Source organism: Gekko japonicus, unplaced genomic scaffold (assembly GCF_001447785.1).
Source record: "Gekko japonicus isolate JY-2015 unplaced genomic scaffold, Gekko_japonicus_V1.1 scaffold306, whole genome shotgun sequence".
Classification (NCBI taxonomy): Eukaryota; Metazoa; Chordata; class Lepidosauria; order Squamata; family Gekkonidae; genus Gekko; species Gekko japonicus.
In genome coordinates, this window is record NW_015172013.1 from 1,280,765 (window position 1) to 1,294,563 (window position 13,799).

The 13,799-nt window shown below is 46.6% G+C and overlaps 1 protein-coding gene across 8 annotated transcripts in view; it reads left to right on the top strand.

Annotated features, from left to right (window-relative positions):
• MEF2D (myocyte enhancer factor 2D) overlaps positions 1 to 13,799 on the top strand; it is a 202,814-nt gene that overhangs the window by 155,035 nt on the left and 33,980 nt on the right. For 6 of the 8 annotated variants that reach the window (XM_015420281.1, XM_015420276.1, XM_015420282.1 and 3 more), the window contains 2 exons: positions 5,884 to 6,021; positions 12,601 to 12,811. In XM_015420281.1, the coding sequence (XP_015275767.1) occupies positions 5,884 to 6,021; positions 12,601 to 12,811 (349 nt within the window). Of the gene's footprint in view, positions 1 to 5,883; positions 6,022 to 6,168; positions 6,304 to 12,600; positions 12,812 to 13,799 lie in introns of all 8 variants that reach the window. The other 2 variants (XM_015420284.1, XM_015420280.1) reach the window with 1 other exon arrangement.

Here is a 13,799-nt window from a genome sequence, read left to right on the forward strand (position 1 = left end):
CTGGGAACTCTCTGCCAGGGTCCCCCAAAATCTGGAACCGGCCCTGATTGGATGACAAGGATCTTGCGATTTCCCCAATAGATCTCCACAGTGCCAGAGAATACCCGCCAGGAAAGTTACCAACATTTCGGTTTGCTTATCTGTCTCTCTAGCCTTTCTGTAAAAGTTGGAAAGTGACCTAAGTCCTTCTTGAGTTCGGCCCCCTTGTGAGAGAGCATAAACTGGAGTGTTGGAATTTGCTCTGGTGTGGCTGAGCAGTGACCCATAGCTGGGTCTTCCCCGTGCAGACCCATATCTGCCGCACCACCCAGGGCTGTTATGGTTTATGCCGAACCAAGGCCTCTGAATCCCAGAATTCCTGTGCCGTTGGGAGGCAGGAAACGCATGCCATCCCAGTATTTCTTAATTTTTTAAAATGTTTTTTGCTTCTGTCGACACTCCGCTCGGGTTACCGACATAAAAGTACTTCGTGTTTTTTTCCCCCCCCTGTAGTTGAAGCATGTTGTTTGTAGTGCCTGCCAGCTGGAAAGGGCTGGATCAGCCCAGGCCAGACTCCCTTCCCCCGCCTCCAAGCAAGCTGCCCAGAGACCCAGCAGGCCCGTGTGCACGATTAGCAAGGTCTCAGGAATCCGCAGCCCACGTCGCGCATGGCGGTGGCGTTATCTGTTGCCCGAGGCTCACCTTTTGAAAGGCTGGCTGTTCTCTGTGCCCAGAGGAGGACGGTGGAGAAAGTTGCATTAAGACAGTTAATTCATGTACAGTCGTGGATGCGCACGGCTCTTTACAGCAACGAGAACAAAAACAGCTCCGACGAGCTCGACAAATCTAAATTTCAGTTGAGCTGGGGGGAAGCGGACCAAGACAGCCCAATCTCGTCAGCTCTTGGAAGTTCTTGGATGGGAGTCCACCAAGGAAGTCTGGGGCTGCTACACAGAGGCAGTCAATGGCGCACCTCCTCCAAGTGTCTCTTGCTTTGAAAACCCTGAACGGTACGATTTAGCCAAACGTGGACCACTAATATTGCAAACCTCTGACCTGGATGGCTCAGGCTAGCCCAGTTTCATCAGATCTCGGAAGCTAAGTGGGGTTGGCCCTGATGGAAGACCCCCCCAAGAGGAATTCCAGGGTTACTACACAGAGGCAGGCAATGGCGGACCACCTGTGTTAAATCTCTTGCCTTGAAAACCCTACAGGGTCGCCATAAGTCAGTTTATGCAACTTGAGGGTTACAAACGCAGGGGGAGATGGGAAAGGAAGGGGGTACGAGGTGGGAAAGAATGAGTACTGACCGAATGCAACAGCATTCTGACCGAATGCAACCGAATGCAACACAGCATAGGTTTTGTTTGGCTGAACGTGAGGTTTGACTGAATGTGAATGTGCATACCGGATTTGTTTCAAGGAGCTGGTGCTTACCTTTAAAGCCCTACATGACCAGGGACCGACCTACCTGAGGGACCGCCTTTCCCCGTATGTACCCCAGAGAGCACTACGGTCAGGGGCCCAACATCGTTTGACTATTCCGGGCCCCAAGGATTCAAGGCTCACCAGTACCAGGACCAGAGCCTTTTCTGTGGTGGCTCCCTACTGGTGGAATGAGCTCCCGGAGGAGATCAGGGCCCTGCGGGACCTTTTACAGTTCCGCAGGGCCTGTAAGACAGAGCTCTAGGTCTGGCCCAGTTGTATCGCTAGGCCCATCGGCTCGAGGGATGATGATTGGACGAACAGCGTGGATTTAGATCTGGAAAGCACGCCATCTAATCTTTAGTACCGCAAACACTTTATTGCTAACTGTTAATTTATGTCATGAATGAGTATGTGTTTTATGTAGTTTTAAATTTTTTATGTTTATGCCAATTAGGTACATGGTACCACATTGTTAGCCGCCCTGAGCCTGTTCACAGGATGGGCGGGGCATAAATATAATAAATAAATAAATAAACTTGACTGAATGTGAGATCTTTGTTGATTAAGCCATGAGCCCCTGCTGTTGAGTTACACGTTACTACAAAATGTTTTGTCAAAGTCACTGTGGTACGAACTAGTCCTCGATGGTCTGAGGTGCTGTGATAAGACCTGAGACAACATCCCTGTCTTCTCTGCCTTAGCTTCAAACATCCCTGTCTTCTCTGCCTTATCTTCAGTGATGGCTTGTCCTGATACACTAACCCATTTGAGGGCACGGTTGGTTCTCTGGTCAAGCCACCCATATGTCTACTTGGGGCAACACAATAAGGTGGATAGTTTCAGGTGGGTAGCCATTTTGCTTTACAGTAGAGGAGAAGAAGAAGAGATTGGATTTATACCCCGCCCTTCACTACCCAAAGGAGTCTCAGAGCGGCTTACAAACTCCTTTCCCTTCCCCTCCCCACAACAGACACCCTGTGAGGTAGGTGGGGCTGAGAGAGCTCTTCACAGAAACTGCTCTTTTTCGAGGACAGCTCTTATCAGAACTATGGCTTGCCAAAGGTCATCCAGCGGGTGCAAGTGGAGGAGTGGGGAATCAAACCCGGTTCTCCTAGATTAGAGTCTGTGCACTTAACCACTAGACCAAACTGGCAGACAGAGATTCGAATCTAGGGGCAACTCTCAAAGACCAATGAGATTTTCAGGGTATAAGGTTTTGAGCGTCCACTGCTCCATTCGTCGAGAAGGGAGGGATGCCATTGCACTTCAGGGTCTTCTTGGCTTGCTCTTGGCCATTGGCAGCACAGGAAGTGATTGGTATTGCCTCCTTGGGCCTGGTGAGGCTACATAGGTGTCAGCTTGGACCTGGACGGTGGTGGCCTAGGGGGTGGCAGTGGGTGTACCTTGATTATCTTTTCCCCCCAGGTCACAGCTGATTTATGGTGACCCTGTGGGGTTTTCAAGGCATGAGGTGTTCCGAGGTGATTTGCCATTGCCTGCTTCTGCGTAGCAACCCTGGTGCCCTTTGGTGGTCTCCCATCCAAATACTAACCAGGGCTGACTCTGCTTAGCTTCGGAGATCTGAGGAGCTCAGGCTGGCCTTGGGCTATGGAGATCAGGGCTAATTACCCCCTAAGCAGAGGGTAATCTTTTGCCAGCAGAGCTCTGTGGGTTGCCTGTTTTGAAGCTGTCGTCCAGCTCTCTTTCCTCCAGCGATGAGAATTGTTAACCACGGTTGGGCGATTACTCCTGCTCTGCTTGTAAGGCCCCCTTGAAATTGGCCACAGATTGGTCCTGTGCTGGAGGGACTTTAACGAGGATGTGTACGTTCTTTGAGCCCCGGCTTTTAAAGATAGGGTGGTGTTTGAACACTTTGCTTTTCCTTTCACGCTCCTGTTCTCTGCCCTCTTGGTTAGCTTGTTGAGAAAGGGAGATGCCTGCTGGTTCTCTGCTGGGGGGTAGTTGAAAAGCTTGGAGAAAAGAGCCCTAGCTTGTTAAGCAAGAAGGGGTTGCCAACCAAGTCTGGGTTCGTCGCTTTGAAATATTCCCTACAAAACGGTCACCTTTGATCTCCTATTGTTCTCCACCTGTGGGAAGAATGAGTGTAGCCTCATTTCTGAGAACAATCGGTGCCCTCTGTCTCTCCCCCCCTAAAAAGCACATTAGAAATAGGAAAGAACTATGGAAGCTTGTCTCAAATGAGACACTGTTCTGTTGAAAATTTTCTTGTGCGAGAAAACGTCCTACTGGAGGTGCCTTTAAGTCAATGAGATATGAATGCAGTTTTGGGTCTTTTGAAATGGCTGGGCTGGAAACCACTCAAGCGTATTTCCAATTTCATCTCTCCTGAAGCTGAAAAATGGCCTCCTTTTTCCAGTAGATTTTGGCACCCCACCCCACGTTTCTGATGTCCTTGTTCTGGATTGTGCAGCGCTACTCAAGTGTTTGGCCGTGGCATCATCGCTATTCTCGAAATGTAACCGCATGATATCTGACCGGCCATATTGGCTGTTGTGATTTTATTTACCGTTGTACCGTTAAAATTCTGCTTCTGGCGCGATGTTCAGTTGGCAGTACGAAGCTTTGTGGAAATCCATTTGCTGAAAATGGAGAGAGCAGTAGGAAAGGGAGGGGGGAAAGCTTAGAAAAATCCATTCCCTCCCCATATAATTTGAGTATGCGGAGTGTTGCAAAATTCCACCTCATCAAAACTGCAGATTTTTAAGGTTAATGACAAAAAAGTAGATTCCCTGGTGTTTTCCTTTGATTTCCACACACCGAGAATCTCCAGCTTGGCTTTTGAATTGAAATGCTTAACCCTGTTTGGAAAAGACCAATTTCCTCCTCCTCATCCCCCCTTTTTTACTCACACCCCTTTAAGTTTCTCGTTGGCACGAAAAGCGCTCAAGACTTCCAGGAAATGTTGCAGCTTTGACTTTTAAAAAGAAATTGGCAAGTGATGATCCCATAATACAGGCTAATTGCTTCTGGTATTTTGAAAATACAATGATTAAGTGTGGATGAGGAAGGCAGTCTTCAAATTGGCTGGCGCACGTGGAACAGAAATTTTGTAGGCATAGTATTTAACGGGAGAGAGGGTTTTTTGGTCTTGATGATACGCGTCCGGCATGCATCTGAAATGTGTAATTGCTCTTTTTCATAAATGGTAACTGACCTGAAAGAGTGAGAAAGAAGTACAGTCTTCTCTAACTAGTGCGGTAGTTATGCTGAAAATATAAAATCAAACTCTACTAGTATAATCCTCAGATTCTCCAGTTACATCTTGTGTAGAGATTTATGGCTAGATTATAGCTTTCAATTTGAGCTGGGTTTGCCAGTAGTAGTCTCTTAAACCAGTGGTGTTCACAGAATCAGAGTGATTTTGCAACCCAGAAGATCATTTGAGACTTCATGCCAAACCATGTTTTGCTGTGGCTTGGCCTAAATTTTTTTTAAAAACCCTAGTTTTTTATTTGCCAGCAAACTAGACTTGAAAACCATGGTTTGAAGTGGGTTTGCAAATTGTGGTTTGAACCAATGATGGCTTAATGTCTTAATTGACAAACCAGGGTTACAGTTGTTGCAATGCTTCTAGAGGCTACTGTATCTAGGGACAGGAGTGCTGAGCAGATGAGACCAGAGAAACAGCTCTCAACCATGGTTGTCTTTTTTAGGAGTTTAGCTGGTGGTTTGGGCTTTAAACTATGGCTTGGTTTAGACATAATGGCCCATCATAACATGCTGCTGTATGAACAGTCTTTGAAGGAGTACAACTTGCTTGCACAATCCTTCACTCCCTCATTGCAGACCGAAACAATAATTTCTGGGTTTACAGCAAACTGTAGTTTGCTATTATATCTTAACTGGCAAACTGAGGCTTGTGCTCATCCCTCAGACCAGGATCCCAAACTGGTAACAAGACATTGTTTAGAAGCTGTGACAGCAAACTATGACTTCTGGCAAGCCTGGAAATAACTAATTATCTTGACACTTCGGAAGGAAAAGAGGGATTGCGAGAACCTGAGGATTCCTTAGGCTTGTTCATGGGGTGGGAAACCGTGGCTTGCCCTTATGTCTGAAACAAGCCGTTGGTTAGTACCGATTGTAGTTTGGCATGATGACTGTGCTTAGTCACAGAGACATCCTGTGTTCCCAAGGCTGAAAGTAAACTGGTACAGACTGTTGTAGATAAGAACCAATAAGTAACTGGCTGAAACAGTACCTCCCATCTTCTGTTTTGTGTCCCCTGAAAGAGACAGCACCGGTAAGAAATTTAAGTTACTTTTTCACCTCGGTGCATCCCCCCCCAGGAGGAGTGCCTTTACAATATGTAAACTTTTTACACAACCTATGTACTTGTATTGTTTTAATGCTGTACCTTTTGCTGGTAATAACACTATTCCTTTCCCACCTTTCGTTCCCTCTCGAACTCTGGATATAGTTTCAGGCCTGAACCTCTCCTGGTTCTGCTTTCAGACATTAAGAAAGAAAGGTTTTAACGGCTGTGACAGCCCGGAACCTGACGGTGATGACTCCATCGACCAGAGCCCGCTGATGGAGGACAAATATCGCAAAGCCAGCGAGGATCTTGATATACTGTTCAAGCGCTACGGCGTAAGTAAACGTGCTACCCCAGGCCGAAAATCCTTCATTATCTGTTCTTTTTTCCCCCTTTTCCTTTTTTTTTTTTTTGTTCGATTTCTCCCCTCCCGATCCAAACTACCTTCCCCTCACCTTCCCCCATCCCCGGCCACGTAACAGGCGCTGAACAAGAAGCATAGAGAGTGTGAAAGCCCCGACGGGGATGACGTCTTTACGTTGACGCCTCAGACGGAAGAGAAATATAAAAAAATTGATGAGGAGTTTGATAAAATGATGCAGACTTACAGGCTCGCAGTGAGTAGCGGCAGGTGGCCTGTGAACCCTCCCCCCCCTCCATGGCCAGGGTTGCCAACATGCCCAATAATTAATAAATAATAGTAATAATAATAATATCAAAACATCCAGTGCTGTGCTAGGTGCTGGTTGAACCAGTGGGTTTAACCAGAATTTCTTGCTTAGGACTGTTTGGTGGTAGAACAGAAAGGTTTCAAGCCTGGGGATTGGGGTTTTGGGTTTATTTCCTTTCTGAATTTGACAACATGTGTGTGTATGTGTGGTTCTCTAAAAAGAAAAGAAGAAAGTTGGCACCTTCCAGGGAGGCATTCTTCACATGTTCAAAAGCACTCTCTGCCTCGCAGCGGGTTCATTTTGAAAGCTGCCTCTCAGACGTAACATGCTCATGTTTTAAAAAACAATTCTCCCTTCGCAAAGGGAAGTCAGTCTGTACACCCTCCCTTAAAGCACTCAGAATTTTTTTTTCTTTGAAACAAAAAGTTGGCAATCCTATCCATGGGGGGCAAACATTATGGAGGGGGGGAATTTTGCATGGTTTGGCTTTCACGGAGCCTCAGCTAATTTGCACCCTTAAGGCAAAGGCTATGAAACAGCCCTCTGACGTTCAGGAGGCAGAGCGAGCCCAGTTGCTAAGGAACAGGACTGGCAGTAGTGAGGCCTAGTTATGCCAAGGCCTTGTTAGGCCACACTGGGAGCGGTGTGCTGAACTGGGCCTTTGATTTTTGAGGACCTTTCCCTGGTATTGGACTTCACCTGGTTTTGCTCCTGCCCTCTTAATGTAGGGATGAGGGTGTTTGACAGACACTGAGGTTCTTGCGGAAAAAGAAGGGAAAAAATACCCCAGAATTTCTTTTAGAGGGTTTTTCCTGCTTAGGCTAGCGACAGATTTATGGCTTCATAAGGCTCTGCATGGATTTAGAGACATTATGTGTTTTGGCCTATTTTTAAAAAAGGCCAGAAGCTGCTAGAGTTAAATAGGCCCAGTGTCAATAGCTGGACAGTGAACCTATAAAAATGTGTGTATGTGTGGGGCAGTTTTATTTATTTATACCTCACTTCCCCCCCAACGGAGACACAAAGCAGCTTCACAACATCATTTGCCCCTCCTCCATTTTATCCTCACAGCAACCAACGGGTGAGGGAGGTTAGGCTACGAGAGATTGACAGGCCCAAGGTCACTCAGTGAGTTTCCATGACAGCACGGGGATCTGAACCCAGGTCCCCCAGATCCATGTCCTAATGATTCTTGAGCCCACATTCCTCTGGGAAATATCTGTGGGGAAAGAAAAAGGAAATACTTAAAAAGAATTGTAGATTAAATTTATGAGATGAGACTAGCAACAAAAACATTCCCCAGTAATCACCTGGTAAAAATAAGAATGGATAATAAAAGTCGTAGGTATAACGTCAAAACAATTTTGCTTCCTGAAGTAAACAGGCACAGTCCAGTCAAAGTTAAATAAGTATAGTTTGAGACCTTCTGGCTTCATCTGGAAAGTTAAGCATGTGCTTCTTTGGTGGTGGGCTAACCCAAATTATCAGCCAAATTAAAACATAACCAAAAGCTACCCCTCTCTGCCCCCCCCCCCATCCAAGTGGAACTCTGGCATTCTAAAATTTCTTACTTTTTGTGTTGCTGATTTTAAACCTGGCTGATGAAATTAATTCCAAACTTTTTTTCCGAGTGATAGCTGACAGTCAGGGTCCTACTGGGCAGTATCCCTGAGTGGGTCAATTCTAAATTCTGGGTTAATCAAGAATGAAATGTGGGCCCTGACCTGGATAGTCCAGGCAAGCCCAATCTCATCAGATCATGGAAGCTAAGCAGGGCCGACCCTGACAAATACTTGGAAGGGAGACATCCAAGGAATACCAGGGCTGGGATGCAGAGGCAGGTAATAGTAAGCCATGTCTCTGAAACATTCAAGCCCCACTAGAGGTTGCTGGAAGTCAACCATGACTTCCAGGCGCACACACACACACACACACACACACACACACACACACACACACAGACCCAGTGTTCCCTCTATGATGAGTTAGTGTGAGCTAGCTCACAGTTTTCTAGCCTCCAGCTCACAGATTTTTGTCTCAGCTCAGGAAGGATGGCTCCAGAGCAGACTAACTGACACAGCACCCAAATCGCTCGCTCACAACTTTAATGCCAGTAGCTCACAAAGTGGAATTTTTGCTCACAAGACTCCACAGCTTAGAGGGAGCATTGCTCACCCCCCCAAAAAAGAATGGAAAGTGGGATTGTCAGGTTGTTCCGCCAGAGATCTCATATTTAGTAAAAGAAAGAAAAGCTCTTCTGAAGGGTTTATTTGGTATAAAAGAACACATGGAAGGCCAGGGTTCAGTCAGGGTCATGCCTACTGTCCCTACCCCTGATCTCTGCATGGTTATGTGCCTGGAACCTATGCACAATCTAGCACTATCCATTTTTTTCCAACGTACTCAATCACATATTCTACATGTGTTCAGGTGTTACATCAGCAAATGGAGTCTGAGAGCAGGGTCAGTGGGAACACTTTCAGTCACGCCCCCTTCCCCACTGTACCCAGTGAACTCTGAACAGGTGAATGAATAGGGACAGTTAGGGTTGCCAACTTCCAGGAGATCTTCTGGAATGACAACTGATCCTAAAATGGCTGCTCTGGAAAACGAACCTTATGGGCTTATACCTTGCTGTGGTCCCTCCCCTCCCAAGCTAGGCCCCACCCCCAAAATCTCCAGGAATTTTCCAACCGTGAACTGGCACCCCTAAAGAACCACACTTGAACGACCTGTAACTGACATATTCTGGGAGTCTTTGTTCACATTACTTGGAGTTTATCACTCTGTTTTCTTGAAACCAGTATTTTTTGGCCGTGCATAGACATACTGTTTAGAAACATGTCTTGAGTTAGTGTCACTGTGAAATTATTATCAAACTCTCACCCCCTTTCACTCCAGGTCTCTTCCATTTCCCCATTTTACTCACTCTCTTCTTTGACTTCAGTAAGTCAGGCTAACTGAAGCCATTCCAGGGGGAGGACAGTCCCCATTCTTACATTGATGAGAGTTTTCAGGCCTCCTGGGGGAGGGAATCTGACAAGTTGATTGTAGTGGACTTCTGCCCCCCCCTTCCCTAGAAGTGGCCTAACTGAGCTGAGGCTGTGGTTCTTGGGAGACTAAGGGTAGTCTTGACCCCGAAACTGCTTGATCCCCGGTGCCGAAAAGCTTCTCTTGTTCACACTGTTGTCTTGTTTATCCCTTTCAACCTTCGGCCTGCAACCTGTTTGATGCTTAGAGCCATGTCCAGCCAGCTTGTGGCGAACCTTTTAAAAATAACCCAGGTCGGTTCATAACAAGAAGCAACTGAATGGCCGTCACCACCCTATGAAGGTGCTCAGGTGGACATCTCTTTGCTGTGGTCAAGGAGAGGATCTGAGGACTATAGACCTGGTGCACAACTAAGACCAGTGTGAGAAGGGGAATAACTAGGGAGGTGGGTCAGCATCCTGACCCCACCCGTTTCAAGTGGCCAGGTAAATTAGTGCTGTTAATTTCTTGCTCCATACTGGGTTTGCACTATGTTGATAAAGGTGTGTCTGAGCTGTGTTGCTTCAAACTGCACGTGGGGATCACACGTTGGAATCCCTCATCCTTGAATGAACAAACAGGAAAGGCTTGGATCCTGTGGTGTTTGTTCCCCTCACGGCTTCTTTCCAGCTGCTGCGGTGCTTTCCTTTTGATGTGGCGCTCGCTTCCTCTGCCACTAGTGCTTCCTAAGGTGTGGTGGATTCCTTGAAGAATATTGAACTTGGGCACATGGAAGCGTTAGCGGCAGAGGAAGTGAGTGCTGCAGCAGAGGGAAAAACCTCCGCAGAGGCAGGAGAGAAAGGTGAGGGGGCCAATGTCATAGGATCCAAGCCACGCAAAACGGTTATACAGAGCCCCAGATACAATCCGAAGTGGTATAGCCCAGACAGAAGTTTTCAGTGAGAACTAGACCTACATTGGTAATTGGGGGAAGGGAGAACAGGCAGTATCTGTCAGTGGGCCAGATGTGGTTTGGGGCTTCTAGTTGCCAATCTTCTGGCGCATCCTTTTCAGATATTTATTTATGTATTTTCACATTCATATCCTGGCCTTCCTTTCAGGAATTCTGCATACTGGGTGTTCTCTGTTTTTCCCACCTTGCATTTCTCACAATAGTAAAGTCACAGCTGATTTACAGAGAACCCATAGGGTTTTCAAGGCAAGACATGTTCAGAGGTGGTTTGCCATTGCCTGCCTGCAGAGGTGGACCCTGGGCTTCCTTGGTGGTCTCCCTTCCAAATACTAACCATGGCTGACCCTGTTTAGCTTCCAAGATCCTATGAGATAGAACTAGCCTAAGCCATCTGGGTCAAGACAGTGAGCCTGTAAAAAACATTATTCAGGAACTTCTTTTCAACACTTTCTCTGTGTGCCACTTGAATATGGGAGTTCTGGTAGAGCTCTTTAAATTGAAATCAACACTTTCTCTGTGTGCCACTTGAATCTGGGAGTTCTGGTAGAGCTCTTTAAATTAAAAACAAAACAAAATGGGGGTTGGTGCTGTGGGCCATGTGCATCTGGCCATGTAGACACGAAAGGTGCGGCAGGGCGTTACTTTAGATTTAGTGGAGGTCTTGTTCCGCAGAAGAGACACCTGTCCTTTCCCCTGAATAACCTTGCCTCCCAAAACCTTAATACATATTTTGGCTGAGAGCTGTTCATGCATGCTGCCCTTGGAATGCTGGGGAATGTTCCTGGCAGCAGAGAACATCAGGTAGGCTGGGAGTGATAGGTTTGGGGTTGACAGCAGAAGAGCTTGCTCTCTCTCCCCCCCCCCATTACAGGAAGTGGCATGGCTCTGTCTTGGAATTAACTCAGCTCTCTGCCTTAATCCTTTGAGGTGGAGGGAAAAAATCCCACAATGGTCTTGGGGCTGAAGGAGAGAAAGAGAGAGCATGCTCTCACCACTCTGTCTTAGGCTCCTAAGTCTGTTGCAGGGTCCAGGTGAGGAATCCTTGCAGCGGTGCAGTGTCATATACAGATTCAGGTGGGGTAGCCGTGTTGGTCTGAAGCAGCAGAATAAAGTTTGAGTCCAGGGGCACCTTTAAGACCAACAAAGTTTAATTCAAGGCAGGCACATGAAAGCTTATACCTTGAATTAAACTTTGTTGGTTTTAACAGTGCCACTGGACTCAAACTTTGTCATATACAGAGAATAATATGTATGTTGGACTTCCTTATCCCAGCTCTCTTTCCTCACTGCATTGCATGGAGCCTATCCTGAAGGTTCTCAGATGTAGCGCCTGTCTCCCTCGGGTGGGGGAAAGACAAAGAGAATTAAAAATCAGTTTTCCCCCCCTCCCCCCCCCCCCCGGCCCAAGGTCTGATGGATCCCAGCCTGTCTCCAGCGCAAGCTTGCTTTCCCTGTCTCTGGTCCTGTAGATGCTAAGTACCTTCTTACAAAAGCACAAGATGGCTCAGTCCAGACATGGCAAGATAACCAACCAGGGTTTAATTACGCTAACCATGGTTAGTGTGATTGTCTGGACTGTGGCTCTACTAACTGTGGTTAGTTAAAACTTCCATCACATCCGGATCTTAAAGCATGGTTTTGAAGTCGGCTTATTAACGGTAACTAGTCATAATTATGGTTTTGTGTAACGAATGGAAGGGTCATCCTGGCTTATTCATACCCTGCCGCTGTCCTCACGTGCTCTTCAGCTGCAGAAATGTCTGGACACAGCCAAAGGTGATGAAGCCAGCACTCATTGAGGCAAACCAGGGTTTGAGTCTGTGACTGGGAAGAGATTTGAGACTCCACTCAGATCTAATGCGAAACCACGGTGCAATTAGTTTGTGAAACTGGGAGTGTCTGCGAGCCAGATCCTGATTTCATGAGCTATAGTTAAAACAAACCACTCTTTTCACATAAGGTCTGAACAGAGCCATATATGTCTGACCCAAAAGCCTGCTTCCCTCCAGATGAGCCACCTCCTTTTCTGTTACCTCAGAGGGGTATCTAAGTTCCTAACGCTGAGCACAATTCAAAAGGAAAAATGCAGTTTTTTTTAAAAAAAAGGTCTGGAAGGGTCCTGGGACATTGGCTGATGTCAAAAAGCATCCAAATTGTATTGACGTGTGGATGGTGTGATTTCTGCCTGGCAACGCTAATCCCAGCTGTCTTCTTGTCCACCGTGTGCAGTCGCGTCCCTCTCCTCTCAGCCTTCTGGGGGGTGTTCGAGATCTAACCCTGTTTTCTCTTTCTCTCCTCAGTCTGCAGTTCCGGCTCCCAATTTTGCCATGCCCGTGACGGTTCCAGTGACCAACCAGAACACACTGCAGTTCAGTAACCCTGGAGGCTCCTTAGTGACTCAGTCTCTGGTGACCTCCTCGTTGACTGACCCACGGCTCCTGTCGCCACAGCAACCGGCCCTCCAGCGGAACACCGTTTCCCCGGGCCTACCACAGCGACCAGCCAGTGCTGGTAAACAGCTTTGCTGCTGATTTTTTAAAAAAAATTATAAACATAAAAAGCATGTTTTTTAAAATATACAAAACGCCAAAATATTATTATTTATAGACAAGTGAATCATATGATCAAGAAATATGCTGTTTTCTGGCCTTCCAGATGAATGTTTTGGTGGGTTTTTGTTGTGAGGAGAGCTATTTTCTGTCTTTTGGGCATATTTCTTATCTTTCCCTGTCTCCAGGAAGCTTAAGGCAATGGCTGTACGCAGGGCTCTTTTTGTAGAAAAGGCCCAGCAGGAACTCATTAGCATAATAGGCCACACCCAACAGCAAGAACTCATTAGCATATTAGGCCACACCCTGATAGCACAGCTCATTAGCCCATTAGGCCACACCACCATCTTACCAGAAGTGTGGTCATCCAGACACACCCATCTTTCCCTTCTTATTCTGTTTACCTTGTTTGTTGTCAAAACCCAGGGCTTTTTTAACTCCTTTGCATGTTAGGCCACACACCCCTAACGTAGCCAATCCTAATGCGTTTCTGCTATTGGGTGTGGCCTATTATGCTAATGAGTTCCTGCTGGGCGTGGCCAACTCAGGAGCCAGCCGGAACTCCGTTCCTGTGCGTTCCTGCCCAAAAATAGCCCTGGCTGTACGTAGGTCTCCTATCTCCTGTTTTTTACCCTCACAACCAACCCACTGTGGTAGGTTAAACAGAGAGAAATGACTGGCTCAAGATGAGCTTCAGGGCAGTGTGGGGATTTGAACCTGGGTCTCCCAGATCCCGGCTCAATAATTTAGCTGCTACACCACATTTTATTTATTTTATTTATTATTTCGATTTTTATCCCGCCCTCCCCGTAGGCTCAGGGCGGCTTACAAGGCACACTGCCAATATAGTACATCCATAAAACATTAAAATATTAATATTAAATAATACATAGTATCAAATATTAAAACATCATATATACAAAGCAGTAATCGGTGCTCACTTCCTAATA